The sequence below is a fragment of the Lasioglossum baleicum genome, chromosome 9, assembly GCF_051020765.1.
Source record: "Lasioglossum baleicum chromosome 9, iyLasBale1, whole genome shotgun sequence".
NCBI lineage: Eukaryota > Metazoa > Arthropoda > Insecta > Hymenoptera > Halictidae > Lasioglossum > Lasioglossum baleicum.
In genome coordinates, this window is record NC_134937.1 from 7,496,632 (window position 1) to 7,517,785 (window position 21,154).

The 21,154-nt window shown below is 37.9% G+C and overlaps 1 protein-coding gene and 1 long non-coding RNA gene across 7 annotated transcripts; one reads left to right on the top strand and one right to left on the bottom strand.

Annotated features, from left to right (window-relative positions):
- Positions 1-101: 101 nt before the first annotated feature.
- LOC143212353 (actin-5C) lies at positions 102-5,034 on the bottom strand. Of its 4 annotated transcripts, none has more exons than XM_076431065.1 (2): positions 4,875-5,034; positions 102-2,257 (listed from the first exon to the last, which is right to left on the bottom strand). In XM_076431065.1, exon 2 carries the CDS (start codon positions 2,236-2,238, stop codon positions 1,108-1,110), a length of 1,131 nt encoding a protein of 376 aa, XP_076287180.1. In that variant the 5' UTR covers positions 2,239-2,257; positions 4,875-5,034; the 3' UTR covers positions 102-1,107. The 4 variants fall into 4 exon arrangements, with proteins under 4 accessions (XP_076287180.1, XP_076287181.1, XP_076287179.1 ...); XM_076431066.1 differs by lacking the exon at positions 4,875-5,034 and adding an exon at positions 3,697-3,856; XM_076431064.1 differs by lacking the exon at positions 4,875-5,034 and adding an exon at positions 3,664-3,852.
- Positions 5,035-9,759: 4,725 nt separating this feature from the next.
- Positions 9,760-17,686, top strand: LOC143212361 (uncharacterized). 3 transcript variants are annotated; one of them, XR_013009679.1, is made up of 3 exons: positions 9,760-12,859; positions 13,177-13,376; positions 14,315-17,686. It is a non-coding gene; the product is annotated as an uncharacterized LOC143212361 (long non-coding RNA). The 3 variants fall into 3 exon arrangements; XR_013009678.1 differs by having other exon boundaries at positions 9,760-12,550; positions 12,637-13,376; XR_013009680.1 differs by having other exon boundaries at positions 9,760-11,813; positions 12,455-13,376.
- Positions 17,687-21,154: the final 3,468 nt, after the last annotated feature.

The window sequence follows — 21,154 nt, forward strand, 5'->3', positions numbered from 1 at the left end:
CTACGACATACACTGGAATGGAAATCAAGGACACGCTATCCAGAGTAGAAGGGTGTTGGAAAACTGCAATTTTTAAAAAAAAAACACAAGAGTCAAAGCAATAATGTTTTTAAGAGTTTTATTTTATAATCCCATAAGTCTAAAGTAGTCTTTAAGATGTGTACGTGAATGGTCTTGCACAATACAATGGGAATAAATTATAATACTTTGGCTACGCTTGCGGGGTCAAAACCGTGTCTTTTTATCATTTGTTTGAGCGAACTTCTGGGATACTTTTCTGAGTCAGCGGTCTCCCCCATTATTTAAAAAAAGAAAAAAACAGAAAGAAAGGAAAGAGCCATCTTCTCCCTCAACGATTGGTAACAGTAAAAAATAGAAGTAGTTATCGATAAGACCTATCTCCGCCGGGAATGATGAATTGTTGAAATACTGACAACGAGTGTCTTAAATATGCCACGGAGCAGAGTAGCGGAATGCATACAATAGGAGGATACAATATTAATAGAAACTTTCGCGCGTACAGTCTGAATTCTTAATTGATTAACGGATTCGTTCTCTGTATCGAAAACGATGCTGCGAAAGTGAATTGACGCGATGCTCTTCGTCCGAAAAACTCGCGCGACTACACACAAATTGGTAAATACAGCATATACGCGAGAAAACCCATAAGAGAAAATACATAATTACTTCATCGATCGGTGGTCGAGTGGAAACATCGCGATGACATAAAAAACGTGTTCTTTTTTTTTTGTTGTCGTGAGGGTGGTTAGCTAAAAGCTACCGTAGGCATGTTATTTGAATATATAATACAAAGGATTCGATAGGATAGGAAGGTGTTTAGGAATTTGGGGAGGGGGTACGTTTAAGATACCATAGTGTCTAATTAAATGATGAAAAATGAATGGAGCAAAGATGTTTAGGATTGCCTCTGCGCTTGTTATGTCCCGCGTACGTCCGAATCGAAAGAAGCTATATCTTCGCCCCGGAGGAATCAAAGGACAATTATTATTGCGGAAGTTGATGTTACGTCCGCCTGCGAAATAAGACAGAGGCCGCTCTCGGGGTTTCGGGGAATGATAGTATGCAAGAGGAATATCAAAGATGCGCTTAGAAGCACTTCCTGTGGACGATGGATGGTCCGGACTCGTCGTACTCTTGTTTCGAGATCCACATCTGCTGGAAGGTGGACAGCGATGCGAGAATCGATCCGCCGATCCATACGGAATATTTCCTCTCGGGCGGGGCGATGATCTTGATCTTCATAGTTGACGGAGCTAGGGCAGTGATTTCTTTCTGCATTCTATCGGCGATTCCAGGATACATGGTAGTTCCACCGGAGAGGACGGTGTTGGCGTAGAGATCTTTACGGATGTCGACGTCGCACTTCATAATAGAATTGTAGGTGGTTTCATGGATACCGCAGGCTTCCATACCCAGGAAGGACGGCTGGAAGAGGGCCTCGGGGCAACGGAATCTCTCGTTACCGATAGTAATAACCTGACCGTCGGGAAGTTCGTAGCTCTTCTCCAAACTGGAAGATGATGCGGCGGTGGCCATCTCTTGCTCGAAGTCGAGGGCGACGTAGCAAAGCTTCTCCTTGATGTCGCGGACAATTTCACGCTCGGCCGTGGTGGTGAACGAGTATCCTCTCTCCGTGAGGATCTTCATGAGGTAGTCGGTCAAGTCACGGCCGGCCAAGTCCAGACGCAGGATGGCGTGAGGCAAAGCGTATCCTTCGTAGATGGGAACGGTGTGCGAAACACCATCGCCAGAGTCCAATACGATACCGGTGGTACGACCGGAGGCGTACAGCGACAGAACAGCCTGGATGGCCACGTACATCGCCGGTGTGTTGAACGTTTCGAACATAATTTGTGTCATTTTCTCGCGATTAGCCTTAGGATTCAGGGGAGCTTCCGTAAGGAGTACCGGATGTTCCTCGGGGGCTACTCGGAGTTCGTTGTAGAACGTATGATGCCAAATCTTCTCCATGTCGTCCCAGTTGGTAACGATACCGTGCTCGATAGGGTATTTCAGAGTTAGAATACCTCTTTTCGATTGAGCCTCATCGCCGACGTACGAATCCTTCTGTCCCATACCAACCATGACACCCTGGTGGCGTGGTCTACCGACGATGGATGGGAAGACGGCGCGGGGAGCATCGTCTCCCGCGAAACCGGCCTTGCACATACCGGATCCATTGTCAACTACGAGTGCAGCAACTTCTTCGTCACACATGTTTGCTTTGATAGTTTATCTGCAAGAAAAAACACATTTCAAATACTATTCCCTCCTCTCTCTCTCTAATAGTATTATCAAATTCAATTTTCAAAATTTAACTCAATATTTTCAATTCAAATTACAACTTTCGTTGCTTCCAACTAAGCGCATACTTTAATATTGGGTTGGCAATAAAGTAATTTCAGTATTTTGAGGTAAAATGAAAAACCGAATGCTTTTTATTCAAGCGATGAACTTTATTCAATAAAATATTTTCTTATTTATCCTTTTTGGCACAAGATCATCGAACAGAAGGGAAAAAATCTTATTCATTAAAGTTCATTGCTTGAATAAAAATATTGGGCTCTATTTCACCTTAAAATACCGAAATTACTTTCTTGCCAACCCAATAATATACTTGGCATATTTTATTTTATTGTAAGAGTACTTTCGGTATTCTATCATATTTGCGCGACAAGTATCCATTGAGATATATTTTTATTCGATCTAGCACAACCTCTTGTTACGAATTGTGCTCCGAAACCTTAATATTATTTTATCGCTATCGATTAGTTGTAAGTTAAAATTCAATTTCAATATTCCCCTTTATAATTGATGTATCTACTTAGTTGCAATACCATGTGCTGTAAATCAACATTTTATACATTTTCAAGATGGCGTCGGGCGACACGTAGCACGTACTGTTACATTCAAGTAGTACAAGTTTTATTATATTACTAATATCTGCAATATATATTTGAGAATGCGAAATAATCGTAGAAAATCTTTGGCATATAGAAATAATCTTTGAGAAAGAAAGAATTTAGAAGAACAAAGTGTTCGGCAAAACCGCCGTTACTGGAACTGGAACCGCACCCTGCCCCGCCCATCCCCGGCGTTAAACGGTCAATATCTGAGATGTCCTCGTAAAGAGCGATATATTCTACATAATTTCGAGAATTTACCGCACAGAACGAAAGGAAACGCGATAGAATTTATCGTAACATTCAACTCGGGTGTTTGAATCGAAACGGAATACATTCGCGAAACTGCCCGGTCATGAAATTCTTAATTCTATTTATCGAAACCGGTACTCGAACCCCACGAAAACAGTTTGTCTTCCGTTACGCTAGGAAATGTCACAGTTGCGAATTTTCTCTACAACGAACAAACACAATTAAATCGAAATTCCGAGATTCAAGAGACTGCGACACAAAACACACTAAATAAGACACAAGTGTAGATATCTCGAAGCTAACAACACCCACTTCTCGATTTAGAAATCCACGCTCGGTCGCAGAAGCGGTTTTGCCTATTTAATTTTCGCTTCGTTCACTAGCTCGAATCTGTTGCACTGCCGCGGCGACTCAAATTTCGGATACGATAGAATCTATTGCATCGCGAACGGAATATCACTGAACTCAGGATGATGCTCTGACTTACGTTTTACGTTTAGTATAAAAAAAAGTTATGTACAAGCAAAGGAGCTTCGGGTCTTCGGACGTGACACTGCCGCACAACCGACCGATCTAGCACCAAACACAGAGTGTAGCTGACAGCCGGCTCGCGGTGTATTATATGAACAGAGTCGTTGTTCAGGACCCCCACTACCCACCGATCGGCCAATAAGGACAGGACACCCTCGGCCAATCCTGGCTTTCTTTACCATATATGGAAGTGCCCTGTTACGGAGGGGTTCACCCGCCACCCCACCCTTCCCTTCCCTTCCCTCCTGCCCGGCTTTGGCGCTTGTCTCCCACGCCCTCTACCAACCGTTCCAACTATGCAAGTGTACGTCTCTCACCACCCTTCGTGAATTCATCCTCCAAATTGTCTAAACCGCACACATCTTACCCATGCTCTCCTCCCTCCACCCTCCTATCCGTGCACAACTTCTCTTCCGATCGCATTCAATGTCAACCTATCTCTTTTTATCTTTTTTCATTCGAATAATAAATTATCGTTTCCGGCAAACGGCAGTGCATTCCTACCTCGATCGCTCCACACTCGTCCTCTTTTTCTTACATGAAATTTAATCGAATACAACTGGTAAAAGCTTTCGTCTGTTTGGTGTAAATAATTGTAAATCTTCAATGAAAAAAAGACTTTCTACATATCGCCACGTAATTTTCTATATACCGGGGTATAATTTATTTAACTTTAATAATCTTACACGAAAACAATATATTAATACCGAATACACGATAAATACTCTGGAGTGCTCCAATTTTTCGGCTATCGATATTCACTCATGCTCGTATTTCGCGGTCCGAGCGAGCATAAACGTAGGTTAGTGCAACGTTAACACGCTTCAGCGTATTGCTATTAATAAACGACAGCGTCGCGACCACCTGTCTTGTAACAGCTATACGTCAGGAACCACTTGACAACGACAACTTGTCGGATCGCGTACCGCTACATGCTTCGTTTCGAGAGAATTTTTGGAAAACGCGAGATCTTTTTTCCGGCGCATACAAACGCTACGTGGACGAGATTCGAAGGCGCAAAGAGCAACGCCCTGCCATCATGGCTGCTCGTAAACCGGCAATTGTCCTCGATCGTTTTTCGCCGTTAAAACGATGACAGATCGTCTCAAACACCGTTGAATTCGTATGAAAGCTGAACGAAATAGATTATAATGTGCAAGTACCCACCTTTCGAAACGGAAAGCGACTTCGGAAATAGTCGATTGACGATCGGCAAAGAGACACCGCAAGGATACTATCAGCACGACGAAGCGAGACTCGACAGCCGCGAGTTGCAAGCACTGTGAGCGAGATCGTGGCCGGTACCGTGTTATGTGGACTTGCCCAAAGGTGTGGTCCGCATAAACGTTGTTCGAGTTCCGAACGGTCTTCGCTATTTTCTCTTTTCTCAACGTGTTTTTTTTTCAATTTACGCGTAGAATAGAATCGATCGAAAGGCGAACACGTGGCGGATTGGAAATTTTACAATCGTTTGTTTATTTGAATCGTTATATCGGGTAATACGGTTCCGCTGGGCGCCCCTATTTCAGAATGGAATCGTCCAGCCGGCTTTCCCCACCACTCGGATTCACAGCTCTTGCCATATATGGGCATAAAACGAGAGCGGCTTGCCGATTGGTCTGCTGGCCGGCTGCCGGCTAGATTCTCCAAATGCCGCTTCAAACTGTACGATACGGGGAGCATAATGCCTTCTGGAAGCGTACACTAGCGTAAGGACTTTCCTGACTAACCGTCAGAGCTGTTTGTAGTAGTGTGCGTACAAATGTATGCGGACGATTACAACCGTTCTCTGTATGTGTACGCGTGCGAACCAGTACCGGCAGTAGGTATGAATCAGAAAAGTTTCGCTGCACACTAGATTGATCAGCATTTTATTTTATTTCATGAAAGCCGCGTCGCACTTGTTACATACAGCTATCTCTTCAACGTACGCTTAGAAATCTCTTCCTGAATTTTCATCAAAATCTATGCACTCTCCGTCCGACCTATTCCCTTTAAGCAGATCGAGAATATTTACTACGTAACAAATTCTATTTGTTATGTCCCAAATTTCAAAACGTTTCGATATCAGGTCTTATTTTCTTTAAAATTTAGACATTTTCTATATACGGTTATAGTTTACAAATTACTTAATATCAGAACTATCGAACGAGACAGAATGACTCATTATAGAATTTTTTACTAGAACTCTGAATAACGATGAATTCATTTATTTCTACGCTTCTACTGTAAGAATTGAAAAATAAGTCAATTTAATTATCGGTATTTCTTGTGTTAAACATGTTTACTCTATTTACTTACTCTTATTTGATTGAACAAATCGTTTCAAAGGAACGTATAAAATTCTTCGAAATAAAATTCATGAAATCGCCATATCGCTATATCGTACGTTAAACGCGACACAGTATTGCTCAAAAGATTCCAAGAATTTCGTCTGCCTATCTTTCAGGTATACGTCGTTAGGTAGGATGGAATATTTCAAGAGAATGGAGTCTCTCAAAGGAAATGATATAGGTTAACAAACTTTATCTTTAATTTTTACTAGGTTTTAAATTTAAATAAACAGCAGTTTCATAGACAGTGGCGGATCTAACGGTAAGCGGACTAAGCGGTTGCATGGGGCCTCGGGATACCATTGGACCCCGAATTTTAAATAAATTTATGAATTTTTAAATAAATTTATTTAATGTGTAACGGTATGAAATTTTTCATTACTTTTCTATTTTGTTAATAAGTTTATGAGTTTTCTTGCAACTTGTATTTCTAACTTGAGTTTGAGGGCCCCAAAATTTTTACCGCTTAGAGCCTCCACTGTTCATAGAGTAATCATAATACATACATACTGTCAAGTACAAACGACCGTATTGTATTTAAAATTCATTCTAAGTAGACTTAAAGAGTGAGTGGGTCAGGTCTGGGATAATTATTTGTCGACCAGATTTCGCTATGTAGTAGAGAGCAAATGACGTTTCATAATAAACGATCTATAATTTATGAAGAGCGAAGCGAAAGAACGATTCACGTGTCGGACAACCGAAAGTCCAAGTCGTCGCACATCCTCCCACTTAATATGTGTTGTGTGCCATCTCGGCCGCCTTTTTCATGAAACAAGAGCTAAAAATAGACTCAAGGGCGCGGATAAGGGTGCACTGGACTAGTCCACGTCACACGAGCCCTACGCTACGACCATTTAGCGTTCGCGTCTATTAGACACGGAAGCTGTTCCCCGTTCCGGTGTGCGTGCAGTGTCTGCTGCAAAATCGATAGGCGGGTTCATGTAGTCTACTATGGTAGGTCGGACTTATCACGAGAAACCACGTGGCGACGAAAGATCCAGCTTCTCAAAATACTTTACAATGTAATTTCCATCGATTATAATTCCGATATCGCTCCTTACTATCAAACGGATTTTCATTAATCACATTTTCCATATATCTATTGTACTCACATTCTTCTACTTGCTTTAATGGAATTTTCGAAATTTCATTCTTCTAATTTTTTACAACGTATATACTTAAGAAAACAGAACAGTTTGATGAATACGTGTGTCATACCATACCTCTTTGACGAAACAGTGCTACGATGACACAACCAGTGAGTCATTTCTGCTTAATAAGAACTCAGAATTCGATAAAATAGCTGTTTTTTCAAGATTTCTCAAAAGTGCGTGCAACTTTGATTGTTTACACGTACGTGAAACTTTACTTGGTACGTTTTTCTTAGGAGATCTGCATTTGAAAAGTAGTCTGTGTAAACCTATAATGTGGAATTTAAATACATACATGCCGGGGATTAACACGTCACATGCGTGGATAGGTCGCTTCGTCTATGTTTAACATAACCTCAACCGTTCAAGTCAGTGGTCAGCTGTCACACGTGTGCATGCACTGTTTGTAGTAGAACTAATCATTGTTTCCGACTTCTTGAAATGAAATTTCTGAGGATCAGCTTATCAAAGTTAATCAATCAGGCAGTAAAAGAATTCAGAATTACTCGGTCAGCGAATAAAATCTGTATGTGTACGAATACAATGCACATGCTTTTTTACCGTAACCGTCAACCGATGAAACAAACAGCAAAACGAAAATTTTCTATATATTTATTGAAAGGAACTTTCTATAAATTATACAACAATGAGTATTTTACTATACCTACAGATATTAATAAAGTTGACACAACATTTTCTAATGACAAATAGAATAATTTGCCTTATCGATGTACAATCGGTCCAGTCAGGTCTATCATTTGAATATTTTTAATATAGAATATAGATATTTTCTATATATCGTGATTGTTGGTTAATTTGTTAGTTGGAATTAGAGAGATCCAGGAAAAATGAAAACGTTTTTATGCCTCCTTGCTACGAAATGTAAATAAACCGATCTTAGGAGTACATATACAGAAGATTGTGGACGTTTGTCATGGGTATAACTATAACTAAATAAGTAAAAAGAAAATTGAATTTCAATAATGACCAGACAGCGGATTTTATGCATTTATGATAGAAATAAGTAGGTGTAATTTAAAACAGTAAACACATTAGAAGAATTTAAAAATACTGTTATATTATTTTCAACCTATTAAACATATTAGGAATGAAAATAGATTTCATTCAAGAAATGAAAAAAAATTATTATTCTGCATAAGATCCGCAGTCTAATAAGTGCCTCAGAGTCACCACTAAAAATTGCTATACCATTATTCAAAATATTGTTTAGATTATATTATTAAATATGTATATTGCTATCTAATCAATTACTAAATATTTAAGTATTGTATGAGGTGTTATATCAATTTCATATCTATAAAATTAAAAAAGAATTCACATAGAACGGAATTATTCTAGGTCGGAAGAAATGTTTAACTTTCGAGTGAAAATAGCTCCGAGGGCAAAAGAAATTCCGTGATTTTAGATTTAAAATGAAAGAAAGCGTCGCGATTTTTAGAACGTGTTTAATTCTGAACTGACAAGTTATAATTAGCATTCGTAAAATAAAGAAAATGATTTTGACTTTTTAAAATGTGGAATTTAGCAAGTGCATGTAGATGTAGGTTATGGTATACTGCATGTAGACGGTGTCATTAGTCTCCGTTACCCGAATTGGCCTCGCACGGGGAGTCGGTTTACTTCCGATCAAGGGGTTAACCCTTGGATGACGGAGCACGGGTCTACTTTGACCCAGCATTTCAAGATCATCACCGAGCGTCTGCCGGTTCATTTAAACTGAAAATTCTTTAATCCTGTGCCGCATTATTTATTCGCAGCTACAATAATCGGAATATCTAGATTTATGTTAGCACTAAACCTACCAAGCATTAAGAGTATCTGTTAAATATATTGCCTTATAAAAATGTCAACGCTAAATTCATAGAAATCGTTTGTAATTTTGCAACATAATAGATGCTTGGACAAGGAAATGTATTCCATTATTTATTGAAAATATATAAAACCGGCCATTTGACCGTGGTAGGTTCGTGTTATAGCTAAAATATTGCTCACAGAACTCGCATGCAATGAATTCTATTTGAAACTTTGGTGACGAGTCTGATCGAATGTTCTGTGGTGATTTGGTTGAAATTTGAAATATGAGAATTTGAGAATTGTTAAACATAACTGTGCGTAAACTGTAAACGAAGCAAAGGACTGTTTACAGAATGGAAAGATTTCCAAGTAAGGTGTAGAGTGTAGACGCATTGTGGCCAGAGCCTGCAAACCCAATAGTCCGAGAAGCCTCGACCTTGCTTACCAAATAAGGTCCCGTTCAAGGTCTTCAAGGCCTTGCGTAAGGCTCCGGCGCCGGCGGTGCCATCGGCATAGCGATTAACTGATTATGTCGGTGCTTTAGTCATCGGTCGTTTTCAGTGAAAGTGGGTGCAAGTTTTTCCAACGGAAATGATTTCTCGTTCTGGGTTATCTGCCCTCGACGGCTCTTTGATCCGTCCTACGAGCGGATTGGGCGTGTCTGTCCTATGCGGACACGTGCTGTAGGTAACGTCTGGCTCCAGTCGCGCAGTACCACCGAAATCAATACGGAATGCGACGACGGTAAGTTCAACGCACCCACCCAGAAGAGTGCTCAAGGCTCTTTCTCATCGGACTAGCCGCATGCGTTCGGTCCAGACAGTGAAACTATCGGGAATCACCATAACGAGGTCAAAGACCCTCTTTACGGCTACACCTTTCCAGAATTTTCAAATCGCCAAAGAGAAACAGAGTCGGCGCAGCGCGACGGGGAGAGTCTCGTCTACAGGGTGTCTAAAAATTCCTTCAACATCCGGAAATGGGAGGTTTTTGAGATCATTCCAAGCGACATTTTCCTCTGGAAAAATCGCGTCCGCGGCTTTGTTTAGGCGTTATTAACGAAAAACACAGAAAAAAACGAAAGAAACAGATTGGTCCGTGTTTTTTTTGTTAATAACGCCTAAACAAAGCCGCGGCCGCCATTTTTGCAAAGGAAAATGTCGCCTCAAATGATCTCAGGAACCTCCCATTTCCGGATGTTGAAGGAATTTTGAGACACCCTGTGTACCGTGATCGAACACCAGTAGGTACACCCCTGCCCTGCCAGAAAATATTCGATCGATAAGATTATTTCGCCGTACACTAAAACCGATAAATACTTTTTACTGTTCCACGCCTTTTTACAGGCTATTCGAGCTGTTCCTAATAGTTTAACAAACAAATATTTCCAGTTTTAATTCAATCGGTTTGTACACGTAACAGTTCCTTTTTAAAGGCATTTCGATTCTTCTTAACATAGGTACAGCTCGGTGACTACTCACGCGTAGTATGTGTAATACATATGGAATCGACTGTCTTCACAAACGGGTTTTGCGAAACATTCCTATCTAAAGTTTCATCTTGAACACGATTCTCTCATATTTTTCAGCTCGATCACTTATCTTTTATTCGTTGTTCTTTAATCCCAACAGATTCAACAATTTAGTTTCCTTCATGGTTCTATTTGTTCTCGTTTAAAAAGGAGTTTAACATTTTAATCGTTGTCTGTACTTTCATCGTATTCTAGATATGGAATCTGATGTAGTGGGTTCTAAATTAAGTAGTAAATTTACTATCTATTAAGTAGTAAATTTTCGAGTTCTCTGTTATCGCTAGACTGCAATTTTTTATGCAAAATAAAATAATGTTCTGCATGGATTGTGGCAAGCGGAAGTAAAATAAAAATTAATTTCATCCCCTATTGATTGTCTTGTATTAAAAACAACACAACAATATTCTTAAATTTTTTCTAATCTTTTTACTATTTTATATGTAAACTTATTAATTATGCAGGGTGTACCCGTTAAATTATGTCACCATTTTTTAGGCATTTCCGGTAGTGCAATTAAAAAATGTTTTAGACAATAATTTGTCGGTACTTACATCTAATGTAACTTTCTTTGTTTTGTAAGAAATAATTTTTCATTGAAGTTACGTTTGCACAAAATTTTCGTGTTTGAGGTCATTTCAAGGTCATAGTGTAATATGTACACTGTTGAATTCGTCTCGACGTCAGCGACAATCCTATGACGTTCAAAACATATGGTGCCATTTAAGAAAGTCAAGGTGACCTTTACTTTTTTACGTAAAAAGTATTTTTTCACATTTAAGAATATGCGAACATGTAGCTCACCAAGTACTGACAAACTTTTGTCTAAAACATTTTTTAATTGCACTACCGGAAATGCCTAAAAAATGGTGACATAACTTAACAGACACACCCTGTATAATTATAAACTTAATAATTAATATATTTCAAAAATCCGCTGCCTAGTTATCACATTCTTACCTTAAAAAAGTATTGTTTCTATTCATTTCTATTCTAGGCTTCGATTAAGGTGAAGACTGAATATTTTTGAAAATGTCACTTTGTAACTCGAAATATTTCTTGAATTTTGATATTGCACATGGTCTACAGTATTCTCAAAATGTTCGTCTCCAAATTATGGAGATTGCACAACTAGTGAAAATGTTTAAGAAGGACAAATCCGACCGCATGACTAAAATTAGTCATTTCATTGCCAAACAGGAACGATTGAGTGATCAATATTAGTCATACCAGCAGAATTCCCATTGAAAAATCAACGGCTGGCTTATTTCTGGAGGTATGCCACTAATTTATTGTTACCACTTAATCCTGTAGGATTTCCGGGATAAAAGCATATTCGTGCACCCCTTTGGGCTAACGGCTACCTGTGTACCAAATTTCAGCTTTCTATGTATTGTAACATGTAATATATGTACCCAGATAGCACCCGACGTCTCATATTCGTAATCATACGACGTGTGTTTTACGTCGTTTTTAGGTCTGAACGTCTTACGTCCCAGACGTCTTAAAGACGTATTCTTGGAGGGGTCGACTAAAAAGACGCCTACAAGACGTCTCTAAGACGTACCGTTTTGTAACAGAAGACATTCAGAAGACTTTCAGGAGATGTCTCCCAGACGTCCGAATGTCTTGCGGCAGGCGTCTTTCAGATGTCTCAATGCTATCTGGGTACATACTACATTCAGTTACGCCCATAATTGATCACACACACACTTTAAATCAGAATACCTTTTTTATGAATGGACCAAAGGACTTAAATTTTTCTGTAAGGCTAGAAGGATTAGTTCAGTAAATGATATCTAATAAATATGTTGAAAAAACGCATTTCCTCGCAGTGTGATCAATTATGTGAGTAACTGTATAGTCTCTTCAAATTGAAACGAATTGAAATAATCTCACTCAGTACGTTCACTATAGATGAAATCATAATTTATCGTATAAGAAAATATTGGCAACATATTTGCGAAAACGACAATTGACAAGTATATATGGACCGTTTATTTTGAAAGTGGTGTAAGTCCATTTTTTAAAACAAATGAAATATCACGTAATTTGTGTCTAAAAAATGTATTGTAAAATTTTTTATTTATAACTTTAAGACGCCGGCAGTTGGCCGCGAGTAACAGTGCCCGTTGGTGATTGTCAAGTATGCAAGGAATCCATCTAGAGAGCCGTGCGATAATACGCGATCACTATATTTAGTGTTGACTTACGGCTCGTCAGATTCAGAAACAGTGACGTCGCGCGTCGTTCCGAGCAGCTGACGATAAAGAAAATGATAATGGCCGGGGCCCGAACGGCAGACTTGTTATTCGCCTAATTGTAAGACACAAGTCTCAACTTGAACTGCGAGATTCCGTCGATGATTCAAACGACTGACTTGCTCTTGAAATGAATACATTCGTAATGTGGAATCCACTGTTACTCATTCACTGCTTATTCGCATACTAAGTGTTCGCTTTCTTATTTTCATAAAATTCGATTCAAAGTTTGACCGGACTTGCATTCTGTCCATAGCAGCTTCACCATTGTAATTAGTAGACAGCGGATTTTATGCATTCATGACAAAAGTGAGTAAGTGTAATTTAAAACAGTACAAACAATCAAAGAATTTACAAAAAGTGTTGTATTATTTTCAGCCTGTTAAACGTATTAAGAAAAAACAGAAATTTCTATTTCAACTCTTCAATCTCAACTTCGATTTCAATTTCAATTTTTCAATTTCAACTCTTCAATTTCAAGTCTTTGTGCTATCTGGGTAAACTGAGAGTTTCCGGGCGAAAACCGAAGAGGTGGCAACCCTGGTCGCAACACCGAAAATTCCATCAGTTTATAATATGTAGGTAGATCATGAATTGTAACTTGCAGAACTGAAGAGTTTGATATCGTAATCGCAATACAAAGACTCGAATAAGTGTTATTTCACATTTTATCTTATTGACCTTCGCGCATCACATATTATACATATATATATATGTATAAAGTAAAAATCCATTGATTGAAACTATACTAAGACTTGGTTGCAGTTAAGTTATAGTTGATTGCGAAGCGTCGCTTTAAGAAACGAGAACTCTATTTCTTGAAAATCTCCGTTCCACGATCATTTTCTCTTCCGAGTAAAGCGACGTTGTTTTCTATCTGAAAGGAATCGAAATACACAAAAATCTGGAAAGTGATATCTGCTAGGAAAAATCGGGTCGCTGGGAATTTTTCGTCTCTTCCAATACGTTTCTTGATATATAGATAAGATAATTGCTTGCTTTCATAGAACGACGGCGTTCAAGTTTTTATAATTTTCTAACGTGTCATTTCTTGATGGGAACTATATCTTTTACGAGACTTACAATTAATTACACAATTACGTGTGGCTGATAATGATAATAACACGTGATAAGGATAAAGATATATGTATATTATACTTGTTCGTTTATAGTTTATGCATTGCTTCGTATCATTGTCAGCTTTTTTACAGAAAATACATTCAAAGACAACACCATTTTAATAATTAAAGAATACCTATGTAATATCAAAAGCCTATTTAATCCTCAATTAAATGTACATCTCTATATTTAATGAGATAACATCTCCTATCTTATAGTGCTTTATTATTATCGATAATAAAATGTTTCGAATACAAGTTTATCCTAATTTTTCATGAACGAATACATTTTATATTCATGGAAATGTAATTCGAGTAGTGAAGAAATTGCAGTATCCAAAATACATATAAATTGAAGGAAATTTATCCTTATGTGCTTGTATTGTATGTATGTATAGAAAGTCCTACTGGTTAACGGGGTGTGCGAAAGGAAACGTAAAGATCTGTTGAAGATCGGAGTGTCAATTTGAATAACCGGAAGGACGAAATGGTCGTTTTTGGTAATCCTGACAATCCGCGACCGTGTTCTAAATCCTTGACTTCGCGTGAGCACGCACACAAGTATGCAAGGAAACGGAGTCAAGAACGCAAGTAGCCGGTAACACGTATGAACATGAACACATTCGTTTTACCGGTTGTCTACCTGTTCTGGGTCAGTCGCGTGTACAAGGTCAAATCCCAAGAATCTCCAACGTCACTGGCTCAACCGAAGACCACGAATCTTGGATGCTTGAGGCCGCGGCCGCTACCACGGCCGCCGCGCCGCAGCCTAGAATAGAATAAGTTTCAAGTCTGAAATCATTTTTCCCTCCGATTCGCCGATTCATCGCTACCATTGTATTTCCTCTTTACGATGACAAATTTATTTTTCTCGGTTCTTCGTGTCACTTGAAGAAGAATAGACAAAATTACTTTGCCTTTTACAACAGTGAAAAGAAATTCGGCCATCGATAACTGTTATGAGCGATAGAAATAAACTTCTCTCATCGATAACTGCTTTCAGCAATCGAAACAGTTTTTCTTTATCGATAACAGTTATCGAGGAGGATTTTTTGGATGCTAATAACTGTTATTTGTAACCAAAAAGTATAAAAATCGATATTTTTTAATCATTCCGTCCTTCGAAATTTTTCTTTAAATTCTGTGCATACTATCTTAAATTTCAATACGAATAAACTTTTTATTACTGATTTTTATAGCAGAAAATTTTAGAATAATTTTTATTTTTGGTCCCTGTTTACAACACTTAAAATGCACTGAATTAATCACTGAATGGCTATTGGCATTTTTTGGCTATTGATATTTAATTATAATTATAATTACATCGCAGTTTTTATACGTTTACGACAAGACTGAGTAGGTGTAATTTAAAACAGTAAAAACATTAAAAGAATTTAAAAATACTGTAATATTATCCTCAACCTATTGAACATATTAAGAAAGAAATTAAATTTCTATGTCACTTGAACTTGTTGCAATTTATCATAGATAGAAAGTTTTTATTTTGCATGAAGATCCACTGTCCGATTATAATGATTATTTGCAGATAAATAATAAACGCAACACTGAGTTCTTATTATAGATTATAAGGACGTGGGGTTTAAGTTTGTTACATTTATTTAGTTTATTGTTTATTTAGTTTAGTTTCTTTCGTTACAGCTTTGAAAATTTCCACGTACGAACAACGCTTCTTGCCATTTCATTTTTTTTTGTTTCGTTTTCGTTTTATTTGCACTACACAACAATTTTATTCCGGCTCTTCCTCGTTACCGCAAGTCTCGAGTTTTGCGGTGAAACGGTGGTCGACTTCTGGTCGTGCGATTTGTTTCTTTTCAAGAAACTTATACGCATGTATGTACAGGGTATAACAAAATGTATTGCAATAGCTTCTTCAGGCGATTCTACATACATCTACAAAAGATTCGACAAAAAAGTGGCCGCAAAATTCACCTTGGACATCATTTTCAAGGTCAAATTATTTTTCTATCGCATCGTTTAGCATTCGTCATGAGGCCAAAAGTCTGAACGGTACCATCAGACTTCTGTTCAAAAACGACTTTAATGGTTCGTAAACTATTTCATTCCACGTGTCTACATAGGGTGTCCCAATATTTAATAGCACATGACGTCTTAAAGCCGTTCGTTTTACGTGTACTTTAGTTCTAAGTCTTACGTCCTAAAAAGACGTCTTTCAGACCATAAACAGTGTGGTTTTTATATACAGGGTGTTTCGTCTAAAAGAGGACATCTAAATATCTCTTTAGGTTATTGTGATGTAAAAAATATTTGTTACGTAATGTGCATGGCGTCAATGGACCAAATATCTGGCACGAATACATCGATGTTTCTTGATAAATAACTACATTTTTATTTTATTGCATCGGGTAACTGATCGAAAAATACATTCTGACATGTATAATAACATGACCTTGAAATGACCTTGATCTTCGAAAATGAAAGTTTTACCATCAGATCAAGTTCAAGGTCATGTTATCATACATATCAGAATGTATTTTTCGATCAGTTACCCGATGCAATAAAGTAAAAATGTAGTTATGTATCAAAAAACATCGATGACCTTGATAACTCCGAAAAAAACGACTTTCGGAAAAAAATATTCGTGCCAGACATTTGCTCCATTGACACCATGCACATTACGTAACAAATATTTTTTGCATCACAATAACCTGAAGAGATATTTAGGTGTCCTTATTTAAACGGACCTCCCTGTATGTGTACTGGTAAAGTTTGTACGAAAAACGATGAATTTATTTACTTATTGAATATACATATACTCGATCGAAGAAGAATATTGTGTTATGTATAATAATTAAAATTCTTGTTATTATTCGACTTAATTATCGAATAAAGTAGATCCGGTAGTTTCCTCGTGACTCACAACCGATGCGACATGTCTAAACGAAACTGTAGGTCGATTCCAAAAAAAGAAAGCTGTAAGCACTTGATCCGCGAAAGGAGTTCTTAAAGCATAATTTCGCCAACGGAATTGTGGGTCATCGCATGAAGGCATTCAATATTTCCGTGGATGGTGAATAACCGGCAAAGAGGCCTCGTTCAGCTACATAAATGTTCAACCAGCTCCAAAGTTGCACAGATAAGGAAAGACCTTGCTTTTCTCGACAAGGACGCTAAGTTGTCTTGCCATATAGACAACGTGTATACTGTCCTAGTCGTGTGGTCGTCCCACTTTCGTATGCAACGAGAACGCTGCACTTGGCCTAATGTCCACGCGCGTGTGTATGTACAGGACGTGTCAAAAGTGTCGGTCGGTACGAATTGAAATTCTCTTCGTCTATGTCTAGGTCCATGTCCATATGTCCATGTCCATGTCTATATGTCTATGGGAATGCCTATGTCTATGGCTATGTCTATCTCTATGTTTATATGTCGATGTCCATGTCTATACATATGTCTATTGCAATGCCTATGGCAATGTCTATGGCAATGTCTATGTCTATGTCTATATCTGGGAATACTCTATGGGCGATTCTAACAAAGTCTTATTTTTTGACAGAAATCTATCTTTATAATTATTGCCTATTTTCCAACGTAACTCAATATTTTTGATAAAGTTCTCTAAAATTCCTTCAATATTGTGTCCGCTCACATTCCTTCCGGTAAAAATAGTGGTCCACTAACGCAATCCTTTCGTTTCAAATTCCTCAATTTGAACCATTCTTCGAACAACTCTAACAAAGCTGGTGATCGTAGATACGTTTACTAAAATATTAAAATAAAATGATAATGGGATAATGGGATTGCGGGGGATCGCGTTTTCTCTTTGCCGTTTATGGAGATGACGTAAGCTTTCAAATTAAATACTACGCAACGCGTGCAAATGCGTGCAAAGTAAAACTTACGACATTCTAATAATTTTTCTTAAAAAGTATCAGTTCATAAAATATATCATAAAGTGTTTGAAGGTAACGTAAATCTACTACCATTTCCAGTTACAGCCATATTGATAATATCATATATAACAAGATACTAACACAATTTGTGCACACTTCAAGAAAGAACTCGATATTTTGAGGTTATAATTTGTAGCAATTGACTAACGCAGAAAAACAAAATGTGGTTACTGGAATGTTGACAGTCTTGCCAACAATAATACGGTGATGTGATTTACTAATTTTGCTTTTGTTATTGTAGTATACATATTAAACTATCATACAAGTATAAATTTTAACAGATTTACGTTAGTTGGTATTTTTAATTTATTCGCGCTAGAACTGACTTTTAGACCACAGTGCGTCGCCTTTCTCTCTCTCTCTCTCTCTCTCTCTCTCTCTCTCTCTCTCTCTCTCTCTCTCTCTGAAAAATGCACACTGTCACGTCGCTCAATTTTTGGTTCCCTTTCAGAAGCCAACACGCTCGGCGTTTTAGCGTGACAGAAACTACAAAACTATTTAAATAATAGAAAGATATGGTAAAAATATCATTAATGTTTTTCAATAAGTAGTGTAAACGCGCCAAGAACCACAGTCTACTAATAATAATAATTCTTATAATTATTTAGTCTGAGAATAAAACAGGGATCTCAAACTGGCAGCCCTCGAAGGCTTCGCAACCTTAGATAATTCGTTTAATCCAAAAATTAATGTTTCGAACACCTTCCGGGAATTGAAACCGGAAATTATTACATAGTTCGTAAAGGCCCAGCGACAAAGGAGCATTTGTTGTCTCTGGCCTAAAGTAGAACAGATTCTAATAGAGAATACATATACATATAAAACATATGAAAGATACATATGTATATGAAACACAAACAGTGAAAATCCTAGAAAAAAGGAATACAATTACATGATCTACAGATTAATTAATAATTCAAATAATTAAAAGGAGACAATACTTTTCATTCAATACTTTTTTTTTGTATGCCATGACGTGATCATTATTTGGATTCGGATTGTTTGGTCGTTGGACTTGCCTGTTATCAATGATTCTATATACTTTCTGTCTCCTGTCGGTCTATCACCTACTTTCATCACTGTCGCGCGTCGCTATACAGGGTGTCCCAGTTAACTTGATCGTCCCGAATATTCGACGACACATTTTATGAAAATGATAAAACATGGAATTTAAATGGCTTCGAGGGCTTTTGTAGGTGGAAGCGTTTCGGACATTTCAAGATATAGCTATCATTTTTTGATCGAATCACCTACTAAATGTGATAGCAGATGTTTCGACTTGAACATAATGTGACAAAAATAATAAGAATACATGAACTGAACGATAACGCAGCTCTTTTTATATCCTGGTGTGGGCCATCGGTTTTAACGCTTTCACTGCGTAGCGCTCAGAAACTAATTGCTCTCTGGGGTCAGGAACCCTCCAGGTTCTTTATATTTTGTGTAGATCATCTTAAATTTTAATAATTATCGAACTTTTCATTAATGATTTTTATCGTAGAAAATTTTAGAATAACTGTTATTTTTGGTCCCTGATTTTTACTCTTCCCTTCTTTTAATTCAATTAACATTTACGGACCTTTGAGACTTCTTAGGGATGTCTTAAAGACTTCCCGAATGTCCTACGAACGTCTCCTTAACGTCTTTTAGACGTCAAACAAACGTCTTCAAGATGTATCGTTCTCTAATACAAGACGTTCAGGAGACGTTCGGAAGACGTTCGTAGAACATTCGGAACATCTTTAAGACGTCTGAATGTCCATCTGCAGACGTCTTTGTGCTATCTGGAGATCCGCTGTCTAGTTATACATTCATATAAATATCAAGTATGTGAAAGATATGAAGAACATAGTTTTTTCTAAGAAAAATTTCTAAATATTGGTTTATTTGCTGCGCTTTTCACGAGTTGTCCTCCTCCATTCATGAAGCCGCAAGTGTACGGTCTCGAGACTTCTAGATACGTGCCTACTCCCTTTCTTCTCTCCGTGACCGTCTCGTTCTACTGAGAATGAGAATGTCCTGATCAGAGCACCCAGCCATTCACGCGGCAGTTTTTGTTCGTCAACTCGAAGAACATCCACTTCGTTCTAGTTCCATTTAACCGTACTTTTAGTCTTAGTCTGACAACGACAATCGTCCGGCTACACAGCTATCAGGAATGCATCAAACAAACAACTGCACTACTGCGTGCAGTACACGATAATTACATATGATCCACTGGAAAATCCGGTTTATTTATACAAAATTAACTTTCCGCGCTTAACATGTTATCCATTAACCCTCGCAAGATAAGATCTAATAACACATAAATAGTAAGGTGGGGTCTCTTAAGACCCCGACAAATAAATTTCATACACAGTCTCGTTTTTAATAAATTTGGGATAAAGAACGACACAGGATAGAAAGTAAACAAACAGATTTAATTTTATTCATATGAAAATTCTTTTAAAAAATCTGAAGCTGGTATCTCTGAGATCCAACATTACCTTGCGAAGGATAACAATTTCTAAATGTTATATTTCAATTTGTGTAACGTCTTAGTACGACAGTAATGGTGTTTTAGAGTTATTTAAATTGAAATATCTCCTGAACTACTAACTATTCGACATACATCGGTTAGTAATTTTTATAACTAATGTCCAGCTGCATCGATTGATGTATTAAAAAATACCTCATTCCATTAAAAAAAAATGAAGTTGACATTCATATGTCCTTTACGTGTCCACCTACAAAAAAGCTACCAACATCAGATTAATGCCCACTCGAAACTAAGCAATTTCCATGTGATGCATTTTTTCCTAACACCAATAGCAGCCGAGTTATTCAGGTGACCTGTTTATAGTGGTAAAATTTACCATTCAACTTTGTCCTTCAGACATTTGACGTATCTTTAAAAACAACAAAGATATTCAAGGTGGCCAAGTTTGGGTGAAATACCCGGTATATGGTGGAGCTTTCAAGTTTGAGAGACTACTCCTGGATTTTCGTATGCGTGGTCGGGCCGGTCTAACGGCTAGTTTTAATTGGAAGTTTTACATAGTTGGAAATGCTTGACGAGACTGCGACGAAGGTACTACGAGAGGCGAGAGGTTCCAGAAAACGCCTTTCAGGGAGCATACGAACCATGGAAATCGTGCTAGAAAAATGTGTCGACGCCGAAGGGACCTACTTTGAAGAATTTTAAAGGTTTGTACTCGCACATATGTTCAATAAATTAAAAAAAAAAAATGTGGTTGCATTACTTTCCGGACAGACCCTGTAGGTATAAATTGCTGGATGGCGTATGAATTTAGTCGTTCAACAATG

Excerpts from the sequence above, each read along its gene's own strand:
- LOC143212353 (XM_076431065.1), bottom strand. The coding sequence starts at position 2,238 with ATGTGTGACGAAGAAGTTGCTGCACTCGTAGTTGACAATGGATCCGGT.